The sequence below is a fragment of the Globicephala melas genome, chromosome 4 (assembly GCF_963455315.2).
Source record: "Globicephala melas chromosome 4, mGloMel1.2, whole genome shotgun sequence".
NCBI lineage: Eukaryota > Metazoa > Chordata > Mammalia > Artiodactyla > Delphinidae > Globicephala > Globicephala melas.
In genome coordinates this window covers 134,068,165-134,092,480 of record NC_083317.1, presented here as the reverse complement: position 1 = coordinate 134,092,480, position 24,316 = coordinate 134,068,165, and the positions used below count along the sequence as shown (strand labels likewise).

At 42.3% G+C, this 24,316-nt stretch overlaps 2 protein-coding genes across 6 annotated transcripts in view; one reads left to right on the top strand and one right to left on the bottom strand.

Annotated features, from left to right (window-relative positions):
• Positions 1 to 23,357, bottom strand: part of ASTE1 (asteroid homolog 1) — a 33,235-nt gene extending 9,878 nt beyond the window's left edge. The window contains exons 1-5 of one of the 5 annotated variants that reach the window (XM_060298619.2): positions 22,854 to 23,357; positions 22,070 to 22,241; positions 21,191 to 21,925; positions 20,603 to 20,836; positions 1,206 to 1,416 (exon numbers count right to left, since the gene is read on the bottom strand). In XM_060298619.2, the coding sequence (XP_060154602.1) occupies positions 1,206 to 1,416; positions 20,603 to 20,836; positions 21,191 to 21,907 (1,162 nt within the window). In that variant the 5' untranslated portion in view covers positions 21,908 to 21,925; positions 22,070 to 22,241; positions 22,854 to 23,357. Of the gene's footprint in view, positions 1 to 1,205; positions 1,417 to 20,602; positions 21,926 to 22,069; positions 22,242 to 22,853 lie in introns of all 5 variants that reach the window. The other 4 variants (XM_060298617.2, XM_060298616.1, XM_030876415.2 and 1 more) reach the window with 4 other exon arrangements.
• Positions 23,227 to 24,316, top strand: part of NEK11 (NIMA related kinase 11) — a 107,780-nt gene continuing 106,690 nt past the window's right edge. The window contains 1 exon segment of the mRNA XM_070045380.1: positions 23,227 to 23,597. The gene's annotated coding sequence lies outside the window, so the exon portion shown is untranslated.

Here is a 24,316-nt window from a genome sequence, read left to right as displayed (position 1 = left end):
AGGAAGGAAAAGGAGGCCCACCTTTTACCAATGAGCGAGCAGCAAGGCACTGAGCCTGCCTGGGTGTGGGGTCCACATTCCTAAAAGAAAAGAAACAGACCCTTGACATGCCCCTTCTGTTGGACTCAGGTAAAAACTTAATAGACTGGTGCTCTGAGAATTTTCTTAAACTATATTTATGTTCAATGAGAGGAAACACCTTGAACTTGTATCCTAACCAGCAGTGGGCCAGAACTTAACTTGCTGTGCAACAGTCCCTTCTGACAGCTGCTCTCCCACTTTGGGGTGTCCTGGAGTCTGTGCTGGCTCATCCTTTCATGAACTTATTTTAAACAGTAAATGCCAGAGTAGTGCTGTCCAGAACTTTCTGCAGTGATGGGAATGTTCTTCATCTGTGCTGTCCAGTACAGCAGCCTCTAGCCACCTGTGGCTGCTGGGCACTTAGAATGTGGCAAGTGCATTGAGAAGCTGAATTTTAAATTTTAAATAGCCACCTGTGGCTAGTAGCTATCACGTTAGTACTGTTCTAGAGTGTGACAACTATTATACATGTTTGGATAAAGCATTCATAATTCTGTAAAGAGAATAATCCCATTACAGGATTGAAGTGCTCCAATGCATCATTTATTTCACCTGATGTTTAAATAAAGATGAAACTGCCTCAAAGTGTATTTCTCTAATAGAAAGAGAAGTTACCAGTTCTACCATCACAACTCATATACTAATTGAAACTTACAGTGGGGAAAAAAGAAAGTAAAAAAATAAACGACACAAAACAGCACAAGCATGAATGTTTACAGTAATTGTAGGTATTCTTAAGTTTCACCAATGGGCAATTTTACTTAAGTCTCCAGGGGAGATGCTGCTGCTGCACTGAAGAGAAGGACAAGGAACACGGAGCACAAAATGTACATCACGGTCACGCTTTACAGACTGAGCGTCAGGTGCTACAGGACAGGTGGGTGAGGCAGCATCAGCGCATCTTCACTGCTGTGCCCTTGAGGTCAAGCCCTCCAGCACTGACCTGGTACACGGAGCACTCAGAAAGATCTACAAGGAATGAGTGACATTTTGGTGCCCCACTTCTAAGTTCTGATACAACTGATGGAAGTAAATAATCCGAGAATTTTTGTTTGTTTGTTTAAACGTTTGATTACATGCAAGTAACATGCAAAAATATACTCTTGGGACTTCCAGATACCTACCAGGGCTGTTGATCATGGCATGCAAGGGTCCCATCAGCATCCCCAGCAGTAAGGCCTGCAGATGATGCAGCTTTGCCTTGGCCTCCGTGTGCTGCACCCAGTAGCAGCTGACGGCGATGGGCAACTTCAACGCAGCAGGGATTGGGTCCAGGATGCTCTGTTTCACTTTCAGCGTTTCTAACAGAAGTATCTGCCGTCTAGCCAAGGAGAGCTGAAAATATACACCAAACGTTCTGTAAGTTACTTTGGAGAATGTCTTTCTTCTTCATTCTCTAGGTCGGTTTCTTATCTTCCTATGAAAAAAAATCAGCCACATTCAAATTAGAAACTTCATAAGGGGCGTAATAAATGTGGTGACTGGCTGGACGTGCTGTCTCTTCCCACTGCACAGCCCTTGCTCGCGTCAGTCCATCCCCCATGCAGGCTGTTGGGCATCTGCAGTGTGCATGTCACCTGGGAAGCTTGTTAAAACAATCCTCAGGCCCCACCCCTTAAACTGATTCAGTAAATGAGGGGAGCCCAGGAAGCTGCATTTTAACTCTTCTGCTTTAAGAAACAAGGATCTATACTCAACCCTACCCTCACCTGCCAGTGACTGTTCAAGCCCCCGTCCTCTGTGACACCATCACCAATCACCTCCGGAAGGCAGACTTTAACCACATGCACCCTCTGCAGCATCCCATGCAGCCTTCTGCTTGTCTGGGTCCTGCCTCATGTACCAACCCAGCTGAATGTCTTATTGTCTGTTTTCTCCCACACGGGGATTGTCCCAAGGTGGCCGCTTCTAGTGGCAGGTATATTCCAGCAAATAGGAATATTTAAGGGCTGTCTGCATTGTCCTTGTAATAACATACCACACCAACTTTCACTCCAGGCTTCAAATAAAAGGAAGTAAACAGCTATGAGGGCTTCGGGCTTCTGGTTGACATAATTTTGCCTTAATGAATCTTTTTTCCTTCTTTTTTTTTGTTGATTTTTATGCCATTTTTTTAAAAAACTGAAGTATAGTTGATTTACTATGAATCTTAAGATTTAAGAACCATAAGGGACCTTGCAGGTCACACACTTTTACAGATAAGGAAATTAGGACTATTAAAAGAGCATCTCTGGGCGACTTCACAATCAAACTCTAAGAGGAAAAAAAATAGTTTGTATTACTGGTGTCTGCACACACCTAGAAAAGATTTCCTTCTTAATTTTCTGGAAGGATGAGACAGTCTGGCACATTTCTTGGCACCTAACACCTAGTCAGTAAGTAAGTGTGTTGATAGCTGAAAACAGAGATGTTAACTTGAAGTAAAACACGTTGTAACTGACAAAATAGGTTCATCATCAATGTATGACAACTTTAATATAATGATTTATAGGTACTGGTTTTAATAATTTGATACTGTGATAAAAATTTAAAAATTAGAAATATGCAAAGTGGTTTACAGTACAGTCAATCACCCCTATGGGAAGTAGCATTAACTACTTAAATTTAAATATATTCCTCATAATCTAAACTGATAGAAAGACCTATCATGCAAAGCTAAGAAAATACATGAATTCTTTTCTGACATATGATGCTTAAATTATTGAATTCTCTATCCAAGTTACAAATTCTATTAACCAAGCAGAGTCTGGGCTTTGACTTCAGAGAGGTTCTGCCCTCACTAACTCTGCAGCCTTGAGCGAGTTTCTGAGCTTTTCTACAATCAGGTCTGATCATCTGTAAAATGGGCACTAGAATGAGTTACACAGATGTTTCATGGAACCCACTAGTCCTTGTTCCCTTCCCCAAGGGGGACTACTCTGCTCACAGCCCTTAAATCTAGTTAGGGTCCATCCCATGTGACAAGTCTGCAGAAGAAGCTGCCTCAGAGGCAGAGGCACCCGGAGAGAGGCTGGGCTTGGCACTGACTTACTCCACAAGAATGATCCCTTCCATCTCTCCTTACGGTTAGCCTCTCACGAGTTAACTTGAATGGTGCTCTGTCCACTGCAAGTGACACAGCCAAAATGGAAACTCTACCCTACCTGGTTACTGTGGGAAATAAATGAGAGATTGTATACATTTTCTATTACAAGAGCTGGCACAGAGCAGATGAAGTATTACTGTCACATCACGTTAAGCATACAAAATGAAGATACTATCACAAAGTCTCCGTACTTGTACCTGCACACCTCTGGAATAATATTTGCACCTGATTCCCTTTAGAAATATCATGGGCTAATTAGAGCTAACAACATTGAGCTAAAATGCAGAACTGAGGGTGCCAAGGGAAAGCCAAATGATGTCACCGCACAGACACTGAACTAAAATCTCACCCCACTTTGAATACAAGTACGTGATGAGAACACTTGTCACCTCCACTGAGCCAGCAGTATAATCCACCTGCTGTACTCATTGACTCAATTGGATTTTCATGTGGGGGAAAAGTGTCCTGACCCTTATGTCACACCACACACACAAACAAATCAATTCTAGATAGCTTTCAGATCTAAGTGTAAAAGGCAAAAATATTTTTCATGACCTTGGAGCAGGCAATAATTTCTTAAGTAGGTCACAAAAGTGACAGGCATAAATAAAATTTTAGATTAGAGTGTATTAAGAACTTTTGTTCAGCAAAACATACTTGAGTGAAAAGACAACCCACAGTACGCTCCCACAATGTTATCTGACAAAGGACCTGTATATAGAAATAAACAAAAACACACGAAAATGGGCAAAAGGCTTTGAATAGAAACTTAACAGAATATGCAAATGGCCAGTGAACACATGCAAAGGTGTTCAAATAACTCATCAGAGAAATGCAAACTAACACCCACCAAATTGGCTAAAATGATGGCAACCATAAGAACAGCTAAAATTGGGTGGAGTAGGACGTGTTCTCACTCCCTCTTGTGAGAGCACCAGAATCACAACTAACTGCTGAACAATCATCGACAGGAAGACACTGGAACTCACCAAAAAAGATACCCCACATCCAAAGACAAAGGAGAGGCCACAATGAGATGGTAGGAGGGGCAAAATCACAATAAAATCAAATCCCATAACTGCTGAGTGGGTGACTCACAGACTGGAGAACTCTTATACCACAGAAGTCCACCCACTGGAGTGAAGGTTCTGAGCCCCACGTCAGGCTTCCCAACCTGGGGGTCTGGCAACGGGAGAAGGAATTCCTAGAGAATCAGACTTTGAAGGCTAGCGGGATTTGATTGCAGGACTTCAATGGGAGAAACAGAGACTCTACTCTTGGAGGGCACACACAAAGTAGTGTGCACATCAGGACCTAGGGGAAGGAGTAGTGACCCATAGAAGACTAAATCAGACCTACCTGCTAGTGTTGGATGGTCTCCTGCAGAGGTGGGGGATGGCTGTGTCTCATCGTGAGGACAAGGACACTGGCAGCAGAAGTTCTGGGAAGTACTCCTTGGCGTGAGCCCTCCCAGAGTCTGTCATTAGCCCCACCAAAGCGCCCAGGTAGGCTCCAGTGTTGGGTCACCTCTAGCCAAACAACCAACAGGGAGGGAACCCAGCCCCACCCATCAGCAGACAAGCAGATTAAAGTTTTACTGAGCTCTTCCCACCTGAGCAACAGCCAGCTCTACTCACCACCAACCAGTCCCTCCCATCAGGAAACTTGCACAAGCCTCACATATAGCCTAATCCACCAGAGGGCAGACAGCAGAAGCAAGAACTACAACCCTGCAGCCTGTGGAACAAAAACCACATTCACAGAAAGATAGACAAGACGAAAAGGCAGAGGGCTATGTACCAGATGAAGGAACAAGATAAAACCCCAGAAAAACAACTAAATGAAGTGGAGATAGGCAACCTTTCAGAAAAAGAATTCAGAATAATGATAGTGAAGATGATCCAGGACCTCGGAAAAAGAATGGAGGCAAAGATTGAGAAGATGCAAGAAATGTTTAACAAAGACCTAGAAGAATTAAAGAACAAACTAACAGAGATGAACAATACAATAAGTGAAATGAAAAACACCCTAGAAGGAATCAATAACAGAATAACTGAGGCAGAAGAACAGATAAGTGACCTAGAAGACAGAATGGTGGAATTCACTGCTGCAGAATGGAATAAAGAAAGAAGAATGAAAAGAAATGAAGACAGCCCAAGAGACCTCTGGGACAACATTAAACGCAACAACATTCATATAATAGGGGTCCCAGAGGAGGAGAGAGAGAGAAAGGACCTTAGAAAATATTTGAAGAGATTATACTAGAAAACTTCCCTAACATGGGAAAGGAAATAGCCACCCAAGTCCAGGAAGTGCAGAGAGTCCCATACAGGATAAACCCAAGAAGAAACACGCCAAGACACATAGTAATCAAATTGGCAAAAATTAAAGACAAAGAAAAATTATTGAAAGCAGCAAGGGAAAAATAACATACAAGGGAACTCCCATAAGGTTAACAGCTGATTTCTTGGCAGAAACTCTACAAGCCAGAAGGGAGTGGTATGATACACTTAAAGTGATGAAAGGGAAGAACCTACAACGAAGATTACTTTACCCGGCAAGGATCTCATTCAGATTCGATGGAGAAATCAAAAGCTTTACAAACAAGCAAAAGCTAAGAGAAATCAGCACCACCAAACCAGCTCTACAACAAATGCTAAAGGAACTTCTCTAAGGGGGAAGCACAAGAGAAGAAAAGGACCTACAAAAACAAACCCAAAACAATTAAGAAAATGGTCATAGGAACATACATATTGATAATTACCTTCAACGTGAATGGATTAAATGCTCCAACCAAAAGACACAGGCTCGTTGAATGGATACAAAAGCAAGACCCACTTCAGACCTAGGGACACATATAGACTGAAAGTGAGGGGAGGGAAAAAGATACTCCATGCAAATGGAAATCAAAAGAAAGCTTGAGGAGCAATACTCATATCAGATAAAATAGACTTTAAAATAAAGAATGTTACAAAAGACAAGGAAGGACACTACATAATGATCAAGGGATCAATCCAAGAAGAAAATACAACAATTATAAATATATACGCACCCAACACAGGAGCACCTCAATACATAAGGCAACTGCTAACAGCTATAAAATAGGAAATAGACAGTAACACAATAATAGTGGGGGACTTTAACGCCTCTCTTACACCAATGGCCAGATCATCCAAACAGAAAATTAATAAGGAAACACAAACTTTAAATGACACATAGACCAGATAGATTTAATTGATATTTATAGGACATTCCATCCAGAAACAGCAGATTACACTTTCTTCTCAAGTGCACACGGAACATTCTCCAGGATAGATCACATCTTGGGTCACAAATCAAGCCTCAGTAAATTTAAGAAAATTGAAATCATATCAAGCATCTTTTCTGACCACAACGGTATGAGATTAGAAATCAATTACTGGGAAAAAAAACGTAAAAAACACAAACCCATGGAGGCTAAACAATAACCAACTAAATAACCAAGAGAACACTGAAAAAATCAAAGAGGAAATCAAAATATACCTAGAGAAAAGTGACAATGAAAACACGACGATCCAAAACCTATAGGATACGGCAAAGCAGTTCTAAGAGGGAAGCTTATAGCTATACAAGCCTACCTCAAGAAACAAAAAAATCTCAAATAGACAATCTAACCTTACACCTAAAGGAACTAGAGAAAGAAGAACAAACAAAACACAAAGTTAGTAGAAGCAAAGAAATCATAAAGATCAGGGCAGAAATAAATGAAACAGAAACAAAGAAAACAATAGCAAAGATCAATAAAACTAAAAGCTGGTTCTTTGAGAAGATAAATAAAATTGATAAACCATTAACCAGACTCATCAAGAGGGAGATGACTCAAATCAATAAAATTAGAAAAGAAAAAGAAGTTACAACAGACATGACAGAAATACAAAGCATCCTAAGAGACTACTACAAGCAACTCTATGCCAATAAAATGGACAACCTGGAAGAAATGGACAAATTTTTAGGAAAGTATAACCTTCCAAGACTGAACCAGGAAGAAACAGAAAATATGAATAAACCAATCACAAGTAATGAAATTGAAACTGTGATTAAAAATCTTCCAACAAACAGAAGGCCAGGACCAGATGGCTTCACAGGTGAATTCTATCAAACATTTAGAGAAGAGATAACACCCATCCTTCTCAAACTCTTCCAAAAATTTGCAGAGGAAGGAACACTCCCAAACTCATTCTATGAGGCCACCATCACACTGATACCAAAACCGGACAAAGATACCGCAAAAAAAGAAAATTACAGACCAATATCACTGATGAATATAGATTCAAAAATCCTCAAGAAAATACTAGGAAACAGAAACCAACAACACATTAAAAGGATCATACACCATGATCAAGTGGGATTTATCCCAGGGATGCAAGGATTCTTCAATATATGCTAATCAATCAATGTGATACACCATATTAACAAATTGAAGAAGAAAAAACATATGATCATCTCAGTAGATGCAGAAAAATCATTCAACAAAATTCAACACCCATGTATGATAAAAACTCTCCAGAGAATGGGCATAGAGGGAACCTACCTCAACATAATAAAGGCCATATATGACAAACCCACAGCAAACATCATTCTCAATGGTGAAAACCTAAAAGCATTTCGTCTAAGATCAGGAACAAGACAAGGATGTCCACTCTCACCACTATTATTCAACATAGTTTTGGAAGTCCTAGCCACGGCAGTAAGAGAAGAAAAAGAAATAAAAGGAATATAAATTGGAAAAGAAGAAGTAAAACTGTCACTGTTTGCAGATGACATGATACTATATATAGAGAATCCTAAAGATGCCACCAAAAAACTACTACAGCTAATCAATGAATTTGGTAAAGTTGCAGGACACAAAATTAATGCACAGACATCTCTTGCATTCCTATACACTAATGATGAAAAATCTGAGAGAGAAATTAAGGAAACACTCCATTTACGACTGCAACAAAAAGAATAAAATACCTAAGAATAAACCTACCTAGGGAAACAAAAGACCTGTATGCAGAAAACTATAAGACACTAATGAAAGAAATTAAAGATGATACAAACAGATGGAGAGATATACCATGTTCTTAGATTGGAAGAATCAATATTGTGAAAATGACTCTACTATCCAAAGCAATCTATAGATTCAATGCAATCCCTATCAAATTACTAATGGCATTTTTTACAGAACTAAAACAAAAAATCTTAAAAGTTGTATGGAGACATAAAAGACCCTGAATAGTCAAAGCAGTCTTGAGGGAAAAAAAAGGAGCTGGAGGAATCAGACTCCCTGACTTCAGACTATACTACAAAGCTACAGTTATCAAGACAATATGGTACTGAAACAGAAACAGAAATACAGATCAATGGAACAGGATAGAAAGCCCAGAGATAAACCCATGCACCTATGGTCAACTAATCTATGACAAAGGAGGCAAGGATATACAATGGAGAGAAGACAGTCTCTTCAATAAGTGGTGCTGGGAAAACTGGAAAGTTACATGGAAAAGAATAAAATTAGAACTCTTCTAACACCATACACAAAAATAAACTCAAAATGGATTAGAGACCTAAATGTAAGACCGAACATTATAAAACTCTCAGAGGAAAACATAGGAAGAAAACTCTTTGACATAAATCACAGCAAGATCTTTTTTGATCCACATCCTAGAGTAATGGAAATAAAAACAAAAATAAACAAATGGGACCTAACGAAACTTAAAAGTTTTTGCACAGCAAAGGAAACCATAAACAAGATGAAAAGACAACACTCACCTCAGAATGGAAGAAAATATTTGCAAACGAATCAACGGACAAAGGGTTAATCTCCAAAATGTATAAACAGCTCATGCAGCTCAATATTAAAAAAACAAACAACCCAATCCAAAAATGGGCAGAAGACCTAAATAGACATTTCTCCAAAGAAGACATACAGATGACCAAGAAGCACATGAAAAGCTGCTCAACATCACTAAGTATTAGAGAAATGCAAATCAAAACTACAATGAGGAGGGACTTCCGGGAAGATGGCGGAAGAGTACGACGAGGAGATCACCTTCCTCCCCACAGATACACCAGAAATATATCTACACGTGGAACAACTCCTACAGAACACCTACTGAACGCTGGCAGAAGACCTCAGACCTCCCAAAAGGCAAGAAACCCCCCACGTACCTGGGTAGGGCAAAAGAAAAACGAATAAACAGAGACAAAAGGATAGGGATGGGACCTGCACCAGTGGGAGAGAGCTGTGAAGGAGGAAAGGTTTCCACACACTAGGAAGCCCCTTCGCGGGCAGAGACTGCGGGTGGCGGAGGAGCTTTGGAGCCGCAGAGCACAGCAACAGGGGTGCAGAGGGCAAAGCGGAGAGATTCCTGCACAGAGGATCAGTGCCGACTGGCACTCACCAGCCCGAGAGGCTTGTGTGCTCCCCCGCCAGAGCGGGCGGGACTGGGAGCTGAGGCTCGGGCTTTGGTCGGCAGGGAGAGAACTGGGGTTGGCGGCGTGAACACAGCCTGCAGGGGGTTAGTGCGCCACAACTGGCCGGGAGGGAGTCCGGGGAAAAGTCTGGACCTGCTGAAGAGGCAAGAGACTGTTTCTTTCCTCTTTGTTTCCCGGTGCGCGAGGAGAGGGGATTAAGAACACAGCTTAAAGGAGATCCAGAGACGGGCGCGAGCCACGGCTAAAAGTGCGGATCCCAGAGACAGACATGAGACATTAAGGCTGCTGCTGCCGCCACCAAGAAGCCTGTGTGCAAGCACAGGTCACTATCCACACCCCCCTTCCAGGGAGCCTGTGCAGCCCGCCACTGCCAGGGTCCTGTGATCCAGGGACAACTCCTGCAGGAGAACACATGGCGCACCTCAGGCTGGTACAACATCATGCTGGCCTCTGCCGCCGCAGGCTCCCCTGCACTCTGTGACCCTCCCTACACCCGGCCTGAGTGAACCAGAGCCCCCGAATCAGCGGCTCCTTTAACCCTGTCCTGTCTGAGCAAAGAACAGACGCCCTCCGGGGACCTACACACACAGGTGAGGCCAAATCCAAAGCTGAGCCCCTGGGAGCTGTGAGAACAAAGAAGAGAAAGGGAAATCTCTCCCAGCAGCCTCAGAAGCAGCAGATTAAAGCTCCACAATCAACTTGATGTACCCTGCATCTGTGGAATACATGAATAGACAACGAATCATCCCAAATTAAGGAGGTGGACTTTGAGAGCAAGATTATTTTTTCCCCTTCTCTTTTTGTGAGTGTGTATGTGTATGCTTCTGTGTGAGATATTGTCTGTATAGCTTTGCTTCCACCATTTGTCCCAGGGTTCTATCCATCCGTTTTTTTGTTTCCTCTTAATAATTATTTTTTTATTTTAATAACTTTATTATATCTTATTATATCTTATCTTACTTTATTTTATTTTACTTTATCTTCTTTCTTTTTTTCCTTCCTTCCCTCCTTCCTCCCTCCCTCCCTCCCTCCCTTTCTTTCTTCTTCTTCTTCCTCCTCCCCTCCTCCCCCTCCTCCTTCTTCTTCTACTACTAATTCTTTCATTCTACCTTTTCTCCCTTTTCTTCTGAGCCGTGTGGATGAAAGCCTCTTGGTGCTGCAGCCAGGAGTTAGGGCTGGGCCTCTGAGGTGGGAGAGTGAACTTCAGGACACTGGTCCAAAAGAGACCTCCCAGCTGCACATAATATCAAACGGCAAAAATCTCCCAGAGATCTCCATCTCAACACCAGCACCCAGCTTCACTCAACGACCAGCAAGCTACAGTGCTGGACATCCTATGCCAAACAACTAGCAAGACAGGAACACAACCACACCCATTAGCAGAGAGGCTTCCCCAAATCATAATAAGTCGACACCCCAAAACACACCACCAGACGTGGACCTGCCAACCAGAAAGACAAGATCCAGCCTTATCCACCAGAACACAGGCACTAGTCCCCTCCACCAGGAAGCCTACACAACGCACTGAACCAACCTTAGCCACTGGGGACAGACACCAAAAACAACGGGAACTACGAACCAGCAGTCTGCAAAAAGGAGACCCCAAACACAGTAAGATAAGCAAAATGAGAAGACAGAAAAACAAACCCCAGATATAGGAGCAAGATAAAAACCCACCAGACCTAACAAATGAAGAGGAAATAGGCAGTCTACCTGAAAAAGAAGTCAGAATAATGATAGTAAAGATCATCCAAAATCTTGGAAATAGAATAGAGAAAATGCAAGAAACATTTAACAAGGACCTAGAAAAACTAAAGATGAAACAAACACAATGAACACCACAATAAATGAAATTAAAAATACTCTAGATGGGATCAATAGCAGAATTACTGAAACAGAAGAATGGATAAGTGACCTGGAAGATAAAATAGTGGAAATAACTACTGCAGAGCAGAATAAAGAAAAAAGAATGAAAAGAACTGAGGACAGTCTCAGAGACCCCTGGGACAACATTAAATGCACCAACATTCGAATTATAGAGGTCCCAGAAGAAGAAGAGAAAAAGAAAGGGACTGAGAAAATATTTGAAGAGATTATAGTTGAAAACTTCCCTAATATGGGAAAAGAAATAGTTAATCAAGTCCAGGAAGCACAGAGAGTCCCATACAGGATAAATCCAAGGAGAAATACGCCAAGACACATATTAATCAAACTGTCAAAAATTAAATACAAAGAAAACATTAAAAGCAGCAAGGGAAAAACAACAAATAACACACAAGGGAATCCCCATAAGGTTAACAGCTGATCTTTCAGCAGAAACTCTGCAAGCCAGAAGGGAGTGGCAGGACATATTGAAAGTGATGAAGGAGAAAAATCTGCAACCAAGATTACTCTACCCAGCAAGGATCTCATTCAGATTTGATGGAGAAATTAAAATCTTTACAGACAAGCAAAAGCTGAGAGAGTTCAGCACCACCAAACCAGCTCTACAACAACTGCTAAAGGAACTTCTCTAGGCAAGAAACACAAGAGAAGGAAAAGACCTACAGTAACGAACCCAAAACAAGTAAGAAAATGGGAATAGGAACATACATATCGATAATTACCTTAAATGTAAATGGACTAAGTGCTCCAACCAAAAGACACAGATTGGCTGAATGAATACAAAAACAAGACCCATATATTTGCTTTCTACAAGAGACCCACTTCAGACCTAGAGACACATACAGACTGAAAGTAAGGGGATGAAAACGATATTTCATGCAAATGGAAACCAAAGGAAAGCTGGAGTAGCAATTCTCATATCAGACAAATTAGACTTTAAAATAAAGAGTATTAGAAGAGACAGAGAAGGACACTACATAATGATCAAGGGATCGATCCAAGAAGAAGATATAACAATTGTAAATATTTATGCACCCAACATAGGAGCACCTCAATATATAAGGCAAATACTAACAGCCATAAAAGGGGAAATCGACAGTAACACATTCATAGTAGGCGACTTTAACACCCCACTTTCACCAATGGACAGATCATCCAAAATGAAAATAAGTAAGGAAACACAAGCTTTAAATGATACATTAAACAAGATGGACTTAATTGATATTTATAGGACACTCCATCCAAAAACAACAGAATACACATTTTTCTCTAGTGTTCATGGAACATTCTCCAGGATAGATCATATCTTGGGTCACAAATCAAGCCTTGGTAAATTTAAGAAAATTGAAATTGTATCAAGTATCTTTTCCGACCACAACGCTATGAGACTAGATATCAATTACAGGAAAGAATACAAACACATGGAGGCTAAACAATACACTACTTAATAACGAAGTGATCTCTGAAGAAATCAAAGAGGAAATAAAAATTACCCAGAAACAAATGACAATGGAGACACGACGACCCAAAATCTATGGGATGCACCAAAAGCAGTTCTAAGAGGGAAGTTTATAGCAATACAATCCTATCTTAAGATACAAGAAACATCTCGAATAAACAACCTAACCTTGCACCTAAAGCAATAAGAGAAAGAAGAACAAAAAAACCCCAAAGTTAGCAGAAGGAAAAATCATAAAAATCAGATCAGAAATAAATGAAGAAGAAATGAAGGAAACGATAGCAAAGATCAATAAAACTAAAAGCTGGTTCTTTGAGAAGATAAACAAAATTGATAAACCATTAGTCAGACTCATCAAGAAAAAAAGGGAGAAGACTCAAATCAACAGAATTAGAAATGCAAAAGGAGAAGTAACAACTGACACTGCAGAAATAAAAAAGATCACGAGAGATTACTACAAGCAACTCTATGCCAATAAAATGGACAACCTGGAAGAAATGGACAAATTCTTAGAAAAGTACAACCTGCCAAGAATGTATCAGGAAGAAATAGAAAATATGAACAGACCAATCACAAGCACTGAAATTGAAAATGTGATTAAAAGTCTTCCAACAAACAAACGTCCAGGACCAGTTGACTTCACAGGCGAATTCTATCAAATATTTAGAGAAGAGCTAACACCTATCCTTCTCAAACTCTTCCAAAATATAGCAGAGGGAAGAACACTCCCAAATTCATTCTACGAGGCCACCATCACCCTGATACCAAAACCAGACAAAGATGTCACAAAGAACACTGCAGGCCGATATCACTGATGAACATAGATGCAAAAATCCTCAACAAAATACTGGCAAACAGAATCCAACAGCACATTAAACGGATCATACACCATGATCAAGTGGGGTTTATTCCAGGAATGCAAGGATTCTTCAATATATGCAAATCAATGAACGTGATACACCATATTAACAAATTGAAGGAGAAAAACTATATGATCATCTCAATAGATGCAGAAAAAGCTTTTGACAAAATTCAACACCCATTTATGATAAAAATCCTGCAGAAAGTAGGCATAGAGGGAACTTTCCTCAACATAATAAAAGCCATATATCACAAACCCACAGCCAACATCGTCCTCAATGGTGAAAAACTGAAAGCATTTCCACTAAGATGAGGAACAAGACAAGGTTGCCCACTCTCACCACTCTTATTCAACATAGTTTTGGAAGTTTTAGTCACAGCAATCAGAGAAGAAAAGGAAGTAAAAGGAATGCAAATTGGAAAAGAAGAAGTAAAGCTGTCACTATCTGCAGATGACATGATACTATACATAGAGAATCCTAAAGATGCTACCAGAAAACTACTAGAGCTAATCAATGAATTTGGTAAAGTAGCAGGATACAAAATTAATGCACAGACATCTCTGGCATTCCTAAACACTAATGATGAAAAATCTGAAAGTGAAATCAAGAAAACACTCCCATTTACCACTGCAACAAAAAGAATAAAATATCTAGGAATAAACCTACCTAAGGAGACAAAAGACCTGTATGCAGAAAATTATAAGACACTGATGAAAGAAATTAAAGATGATACAAATAGATGGAGAGATATACCATGTTCTTGGATTGGAAGAATCAACATTGTGAAAATGACTCTACTACCCAAAGCAATCTACAGATTCAATGCAATCCCTATGAAACTACCACTGGCATTTTTCACAGAACTAGAACAAAAAATTTCACAATTTGTATGGAAACACAAAAGACCCTGAATAGCCAAAGCAATCTTGAGAACGAAAAACGGAGCTGGAGGAATCAGGCTTCTTGACTTCAGACTATACTACAAAGCTACAGTAATCAAGGCAGTATGGTACTGGCACAAAAACAGAAATATAAATCAATGGAACAGGATAGAAAGCCCAGAGATAAACCCACGCACATATGGTCACCTTATCTTTGATAAAGGAGGCAGCAATGTACAGTGGAGAAAGGACAGCCTCTTCAATAAGTGGTGCTGGGAAAATTGGACAGCTACATGGAAAAGTGAGATTAGATCACTCCCTAACACCATAGACAAAAATAAGCTCAAAATGGATTAAAGACCTAAATGTAAGGCAAGAAACTATCAAACTCTTAGAGGAAAACATAGGGAGGACACTCTATGGCATAAATCACAGCAAGGTCCTTTTTGACCCACCTCCTAGAGAAATGGAAATAAAAACAAAAATAAACAAATGGGACCCAATGAAATGTCAAAGCTTTTGCACAGCAAAGGAAAGCATAAACAAGACGAAGAGACAACCCTCAGAATGGGAGAAAATATTTGCAAATGAAGCAACTGACAAAGGATTAATCTCCAAAATTTGTAAGCAGCTCATGCAGCTTAATAACAAAAAACCAAAAGACCTAAATAGACATTTCTCCAAAGAAGATTTACAGACTGCCAAAAAAACACATGAAAGAATGCTCAACATCACTAATCATTAGAAAAATGCAAATCAAAACTACAATGAGATATCATCTCACACCAGTCAGAATGGCCATCATCAAAAAATCTAGAAACAATAAATGCTGGAGAGGGTGTGGAGAAAAGCAAACCCTCTTGCACTGTTGGTGGGAATGTAAATTGATACAGCCACTGTGGAGAACAGTATGGAGGTTCCTTAAACAACTACAAATAGAACTACCATATGACCCAGCAATCCCACTACTGGGCATATACCCTGAGAAAACCATAATTCAAAAAGAGTCATGTACCAAAATGTTCATTGCAGCTCTATTTACAATAGCCCGGAGATGGAAACAACCTAAGTGTCCATCATTGGATGAATGGATAAAGAACATGTAGCACATATATACAACGGAATATTACTGAGCCACAGAAACAAACGAAATTGAGCTATTTGTAATGAGGTGGATAGACCTAGAGTCTGTCACACAGAGTGAAGTAAGTCAGAAAGAGAGAGACAAATACCGTATGCTAACACATATATATGGAATTTAAGGGGAAAAAAATGTCATGAAGAACCTAGGGGTAAAACAGGAATAAAGACACAGACCTACTAGAGAATGGACTTGAGGATATGGGGAGGGGGAATGGTAAGCTGTGACAAAGCGAGAGAGAGGCATGGACATATGTACACTACCAAACGTAAGGTAGATAGCTAGTGGGAAGCAGCCGCATAGCACACGGAGATCAGCTCGGTGCTTTATGACCGCCTGGAGGGGTGGGATAGGGAGGGTGGGAGGGAGGGAGACGCAAGCGGGAAGAGATATGGGAACATATGTATATATATAACTGATTCATTTTGCTGTGAAGCAGAAACTAACACACCATTGTAAAGTAATTATACTCCAATAAAGATGTTAAAAAAAAACAAAAACAAAAAAAACAAACAAAAAACTACAATGAGGTATCACCTCACACCAGTTAGAATGGGCATCACCAGAAAATCTACAAACAACAAATGCTGGAGAGGGTGTGGAGAAAAGGGAACTCCGTTGCACTGTTGGTGGGATGTAAATTGATACTGTCACTATGGAGAACAGTATGGAGGTTCCTTAAAAAAGTAAAAATAGAATTACCATATGACCCAGGAATCCCACTACTGGGCATATATCCAGAGAAAACCATAATTCAAAAAGACACATGCACCCCAATGTTCACTTTAGCACTATTTACAATAGCCAGGTCATGGAAGTAACCTAAATGCCCATCAACAGATGAATGGATAAAGAAGATGTGGTATATATATACTATGGAATATTACTCAGCCATAAAACCAAACGAAATTGGGTCATCTGTAGAGATGTGGATGAATCTAGAGACTGTCTTACAGAGTGAAGTAAGTCAGAAAGAGAAAAACAAATATCGTATATTAACGCATATATGTGGAACCTAGGAAAATGGTACAGATGAACTGATTTGCAGGGCAGAAATTAAGACACAGATGTAGAGAACATATGGACACCAAGTGGGGAAAGTGGTCGGGGGGTGGTGGTGGTGTATGTATTGGGCAATTGGGATTGACATATATACACTAATATGTATAAAATGGATAACTAATAAGAACCTGCCGTATAAAAAAATAAATAAAATAAAATAAAATTCAAAAAAAAGAATAAAGCTAAGAAAAATCTGTTTAAATAATAAAAAAACAGAACAGCTAAAATTTTTTAAAAGGATAGAAGATTCCAAGTAAGGGCAAGGGTATAAAGTAAGAAGAACTCTCATAAACTGCTGGTTGGAATATTTATTGGTAAAAACCACTGTGCACTTGGCAATGTGTCTTCTAAGCTGAACATACGTGTGTCTTATGTCCCAGCAACTTCACTCCTAGTTATATGTGCAACAGAAATGTGACCGTATTTTTACTAAATGCTGTGCACTCGGATGTTCATAGCACTATTCATAATAGCCCAAACTGCAAACTGCACAAATGCCCATCAGCTATAAAATCAACAATCAATTGTGGTACAGTCCCACAGGTAAAAATACACCAACAATGAGAAATGAAAGATCTACAACTATGCACAGTGATATGAATAAATCTCATGAACACCATGTTGAATAAAAGAAGCCAGACGATTTATAAAGTGTAAAAACAAAGTATTAAAGGTTGTTAGAGATCAGAACAGTGAGTACAAGGGGTAAGGGAGGGAGTGACTGTAACCACACTGGGGAAAGCAGGGGTGCTGATAATGAATCTTCATCTGGGTGCCCTTTACATGGAACTACTGAGCTGGTTCGAACTCATCAAGGTGTAAATTATCTGTGCACTTTGCTATGTGTACACACTGAGGGAAGGATGAAGGGCAGAGAGGCAAAGGAAATGTTTAGGGCTGATGGATACATTCATTATCTTAACTGTAGGATGGATTCATGGACGTAAAAGTAAGTCAAAACTCATCAGAGTATGCACATTAAAGACACTTCTCAATAAAGCCATAAAAAAAGTAAAATAAAAAGCCCTCCAACATAGCACCATTTATGTTGTGAGGAGAAATGTAATTTCAGCAAAACCTCCTTCAGAATGTTGCTGTTGGAGGGTGGAGGCAATGAGAAGTGCCCACCAAACTGAGAGGGCATGCTGAGACTGAAAAACGAGGCAGGCGGCTCCATGTAGTCACTGGACCAGTTTATCAGCGGGTAACATAGTCAGGGTGGGATTGGGATCTGGTGGACAACGATTAATCGGAAGCATGTGCAACTGCGCTGCGCACGGCTGCAGGTCCACTGGGACAATTTATAGTTAACCTTTGGTGGGGGGGGTGTTTGGAAACAGGGCGTGCATTCCTAAGTCAAGATTCATGAATGGGTAGCTAGCCGGTCTCAGGGGCGCAGTGAGTACGTCAGAAAAGGTTTTCATTGTTTGGGAACTAACAGAGCATAGAAGCCACCTGGTCCTAATGATTATTAAACAGTCTCTATTAACCACAAAGCCCTTGATGCAGAGGAGTGACTGATGGCACAGTACAGTCCTGGGTAGGGTCAGTGAAAGGATAGGAAGAGCGGTAAGGGCTCGGGACAGCGTCAGTTGTGCTAACAGCCACACTGTTGCTAATTTCAATTTTTCTGGTGTGGGTAAAGTTTTAATAAATTCCTTGTTTGGAATATGACCTATGCTCAACTCTCCAGTTCTTTAAACCCGGAAACATGATAAAGTTAGTCAGCTGTGCTACTTAGCATGATAAGAATGACTCTTCTAAAACTGTATCTAGACTTACACAATAAATGAACTGTACAAACCAGATGGGGACGCCCCATCTTGGGGCTTCCCTGAGTGCAGTGACTTGTAATCAGGCATGTCCCTTGCAGGGACCTCAGAAGCTATGTCTATGGAATTGTTACAAAAAAGATTAGATCCCGTGGGGAAGGAGGCCAGTGGGACTTTTTCCTTCTTTAATTGAGATATAATTTCCATGTCATAAAATTCACCCTTTTAAAGTAGTTTTAGTTTCTTTATAAGCCTGTGCAACCATCTCTAATTCCAGAACATTTCATCACCCCAGAAAGAAACCTGTTCCTAATAGCAGTCATTCCCCATTGCCAAGGAGGCTCCTGGACCCAATGATGTGAATCTTGTTCCTCCTGCCTGAGCTGTCACCAATGGGGAGGCTAAAAGGGCTAGTTCCTGGTCACCTGTGTGGGCATTCTGGGCTGCATAACTCTTGGCTGGGGGTGCTGTCCTGTCAACTGTAAGATGTTTAGCAACATACTTGGCTTCTCCTGACTATATGCCAGTAGCAACAGCCACCCCTCCCCAAGTATTGCCAATCAAAAGTGTCTCCAGATACTGCCAAGTGTCTCCTGGGTGGCAAAATCACCCCCAGGAGAATCAATGGTGTAGACCGTTGGGAGGACTCCCGCTCCTGATTCAAAGCTTCACGGATGCTGTTATGCGGCCCTATATCCCAGAGCAGACTGGCACCCTGAGTGGCCTAAGAGAGTCTCCTGAGTCTGAATATTGAGTTGGATCCAAAACCCCCCCGGGACTTCCCTGGTGGTGCAGTGGTTAAGAATCTGCCTGCCAATGCAGGGGACACAGGTTCAATCCCTGGTCCGGGAAGATCCCACATGACACAGAGCAACTAAGCCCGTGCGCCGCAACTACTGAGCCTGCACTCTAGAGCCCTTGAGCTACAACTACTGAGCCCACGTGCCACAACTACTGTGCGGGCGCAGCACAACTATTGAAGCCCGCGCGCCTAAAGCCCATGCTGTGCAACAAGAGAAGCTACTGCAATGTGAAGCCCATGCACTGCAGTGAAGAGTAGCCCCCGCTCGCTGCAACTAGAGAAAGCCTGTGTGCAGCAACAAAGATGCAACGTAGCCAAAAATAAATAAATTTAAAAACAAAAACAAAAACCCCCCCCAATAACCATTGCAATTGGAATTGTGAGTTTATCTGCATTTAATTTGTAAATTTAATTGTGTTTGCATAAGCAGCTTCACATCTATTTGTAATTTTTAATATATTTATGTAATATTATTAAAAAAACTAAATAAACACTGGGATCCATGAGAATTTCTTTTACCTTGAAAAGGGGGTTGGTCTGTTACTCAGGTTTAATCAACACTGAGTTAGGCTAAGAGTCAAGTTTTCAGTATCAGACTAAGCAAATCAACATGATGCCATAAATCTCAAGTCTAAAAAAAAGTCCTCATCAATAAAAATGAAAAATTAGGCCTAAGCATCAGTATTAATCCTGTTAATTGCAATCCAATGCAGTCTGAGATGTTAGTTGTGCCTTTGGTCAAGGCCTAAAGGCAAGCTTTCTTTTTTCTGTAGCTCAAAATTTTTTTCCCTTTCCTTTATTTTTAGTCACTAACCCCATTCTACTGATAGCTAGTTAACAACAAGAGTAGTAGTAATAACCGCAAAGATTAACACATGCTACTGAAGTACAGTGGAAATGGCAGATTTGGAGCTAAAAGATGTAGGTTTGAGTCGTAGCACGGATAATTCCCTGGCTAAGGATTTAGCTGAGTCTTAGTTTTCTCAGCTATGAAATAGGGGCAATATAGCAACCAACCTCAGTTTGTTATGTTAAGAGAGATAATACACATGAAAGCACTTTGTAACCTGTAAAATGCTTTACAGAAATTGCAGTGGTATTACAAATACTTACCTCAGTCAATTTGCTTAAGTCAGAATGATCCTTGGGCAGTTCTACTGCACCAACAATTGATGTTTTGATATTTTTATTAATCCTTTCCACTTCGCTGAAAGCTGGCGGCTGAGGAGGCAGCGCATCCCAGGCCACATTTCCCGGATGTGGAGGAGTATTCACAAGGAGCCCATAGATGACTTGCCGGATGGGCAGAGAGATTCTGTGGGCGTTTGGTCGCTGCATGTTTTCTACCTGTGTGTGGAGAATGGTCCGTCTCAGCACCAGAGCATCGCTGATGAAAGGGGACAGCTGGCCTCTGGCCAAGGCCGCGAGCACCCAAGGCGGTAAACCCGGATTCCAGGTGTCTGGGCAGGTGTAAGTACCATGCTGGAAGAAGTCCTGCAGCCTCCCCTGGGACTGCAGGTACTCCCCCATGGAGCCACAGAGAAGCTTCTTCACGGTTCCTCGACTCTTTCTGGGGAGATGTTTCAGAACGTTGTCTAACGCTTCGGTAGGGTCAGCAAAACGAGACAACCAATTCAGAAGTCCCAGCACCCGGTGGTGTCTCCTCCCCTTAGAACTGGGAGCCCCAAGAGGAAGACATACTTTACTTAAGAACGTCTCCACGACGGGCAGATTAACGTGGTCATTTCCACACAGCACCGCGAAGAGAGGCAGCAGAACTTTGTTCATATTGCCGAAGTGACAGCAGAGTGCATCAAGGGAAAAGCACTTGGCAGGGATATAGCAGTCTCGTGTGCCCTTGATAGTGTTCATGTTTCTCCACTGAAAGCTATTCAATGGGCAAAACCCACTTTTCAGGTCAAAAATGCAAAAGTCACTATCAGACGATAACACGGGGCAATTCCAGTGATTAGCAAGGGTCATAATGTCCCGATCTGCTTCCGAAAAGCACTGGACAAAACGTACCCGCAGCTTGATCAGAACCTGTATGAATACTTCCCGGATGAGTAAGGGACACACATACCCACCCCCGCCAACAGAAAGGGAATGGGCCATCTGGATTTTCTCCCTAGCTCGATCCTTTAAAGTGTTAAGCTTTTTATCTGAAATGTCACATCCTCCATCTAAAACAACATATGGGCAGATTTTACAAGCAAAAAGTGATTCAAAGAATTTTTCTACAACATCTGTAAAAGAATCATAGTCCCCTCCATACCGGAGCTCCAAGTTTGAACTGAAGCAAAGCCGGTGGAAGAGGGCATAGCCGTCGATGATAATTTTTGTGTCTCGCAACTTCAAATCTGTGAAGAACTCATTAATATGATCTTCCACAAAACTCATTAGTCCTCGGATACCCATGACTGTCTGAAGAATTGCCTGTTTAAAACAAGAGAACACACTTTTAATTGATGTTACTTATGGGGGACCAAGCTACTGTTTCTAGCACCATCAGATCAACAGCAAATGTTGTGAAGAGCTCTTTAAATAGAACACATTAGGTGTCAACATCTTAGTCCTTACCTAGATTCTCAGGCAATACCACCTAGCTGAGTGCTTTTTCATTCTCTCTCGCTTTCCCCATATGTTACAAGGCACAAACTCAATGGCTTCATGGAGTCTGCTCTTTGGACAGGGACGGAGGCTGCTGACGTACAGAACTTCTGCGGACTTTGATACTGAGACAGTCACCATCCTACAACACAGAATATTTGTTTTGTGGGGTCAGCGTAAAAGATCCTAAGCTATAAAAATGATAACCTCAATAACATAATTAATAGATCAGAAAGCATTAGGCTTCAGTTAACTAAAGTGTGTAGGGTCAATGATATGGATCCAGTTTTTCTATTTTGATTATCAGAGTCTGGGAATTTCTTTGAGGCCTTGGCTTATGGGCCTGTCTTAATTAGCACAGCTCCGAGTTTCAAGCCTGGAGGAACTTAACTCTCCAGTTTCACGCTAACCAGAGGTTCTTCTCATCTGTCTTGGCATATACGTCCCAGGAACTGAAGATACCCTTCCCCCAACTGGCCAAGTCACAGGATAAGTATTACTGGTTTCTCCTTTGGCCTCAGGCTCCAATATGGCTCAGCATGGCACAGTTACTGATCCTGTCTTTATTTAAAATCGTGAGGTTTTGTCAAGCATGTATATTTTTTGCATTAGTTTTGAGTTTTTTTTTAAAGATATTGTGTTAAAATTTATTTATCTTGATCAGAGTTTTTGGGCTTCCCCTTGCATTTAGTACCCAACTCACTTCACCCCAGGCTTGGCCCTGTCTCAGTACCTTACCCTGTAGGGTACCTACTTCTCTCAAGTCTGTCTTGTACAGCAAATGTGAGCAGAGACCGCGTCAACTCAGCCGAAGCTAGTTACAGAAGATGTTCAACAAATGCGCGCTAGACAGGAGGAAGCCGCGCAAAACGTTTGCTCCAAGTCCTCAAATACAGGCCTTCAAACCGCGCCCCCCGGGCCCGCAGCAGCAGCGCCCACCTGCTCCGTCCTCCCAGAAGACCAGCCTCTCCACCACAAGCCAGCAGGAGCCGGGGGATTCCAGGAGCTCCCGGCACGTGATCCCGACCTCCCGAGCGGAGCCGGAAGTCTCCGCGTATGACGTCACGGGGAGCCCGATTCCAGGAAGCTAGCGGCGCCGACTTCGCGGAGAGGTGAGGTGCCCCCGGGCCTGCCGCAAGGTCGCCCAGGAAGGCTGGAAAGCACGCTCCGAATGGCTGCTCTTAGGTTAGGGCAGCGAGGCCTGCTGGGCCGGCCTCCTTTTCCCCGCCCACCTTGGTCAGAGTACACTTCCGCTTCCGTGACCCGCTAAGGGCCACCTCCCCGACTTCCCGGCGTGCCCCGCGCCGTCTCCCTGGCAACGGCGCCCAGCGGCCGCGCTCGACTTCCCGGCACGCCCCGCGCCGTCTCCCTGGCAACCTAGGTCCCGAGTTTCGCTGGCCCCGCTGCAAGAATGTGAGGCGCCTTTTCCGGCGTCCGGGTTACTGGCTGGCCCTTGGGCGCGCGCGGTGCTACCACCCTTCGGCCTTCACCCGAAAAGGTACGCGGAGGCTCCTCGGGGCTCGTGGGCTCCCGGCGCTGGGAAGGTCATGGTTTCAGGGCCGCCTTTCCGGGCCTCCGAGCCCACGCCTCCTCACTTCCCCCGGCTCTTACCTCCCGGACCTGCTCCGGTCCCGGGAGGATGTGTGGCTTGTGCCTCCTCCGTTTGTGTTAACCCGCTTTGCGAAAATGTAAATTTAAAATACTTGAGGCAAGGAATTATTCTTTTAACCTTAGGGTTAAGGTTTACCTTTAAGGTTAGATTCCTACTTTAGCAGAATCCGGTGTCAGATCTGCTTCCTCTTGTTGTTACCTAGGAGGAGACTGGTAAACACTGTCCTTCCCTGTCTGTGCTCCCAGCCCCACAGTTCCCGCACTAAGGGTCAACGTGCAGCTTTGTGAACCGTCTCTCCCTTTCCCACCACATACCCCCCCCCCCGCCCCCCTTGGGCAGCAAGCTGGTCTGCTGGACGCTTATCTGCCTTAACAGAGTTTACTGAAAACCTACTGTGTGCCAGGCACCGAGGACCCAGAGATAAAGAAGGCGTGTTCCTTGCGCTCAGGTTCCTTTACAACCTCTGTGAGGTGGGGGCGAGTGGACGCTTACCAGTTCTCGGGTGGCTCTGTGGTCGCACAGAGGAGACTGAGTGGTCTGGGGAGGGGGCGGCCGGGCTGCTACTGGGAGGCTGGGCCAGAGGGAGCCTAGTCCCGAGGTACTCT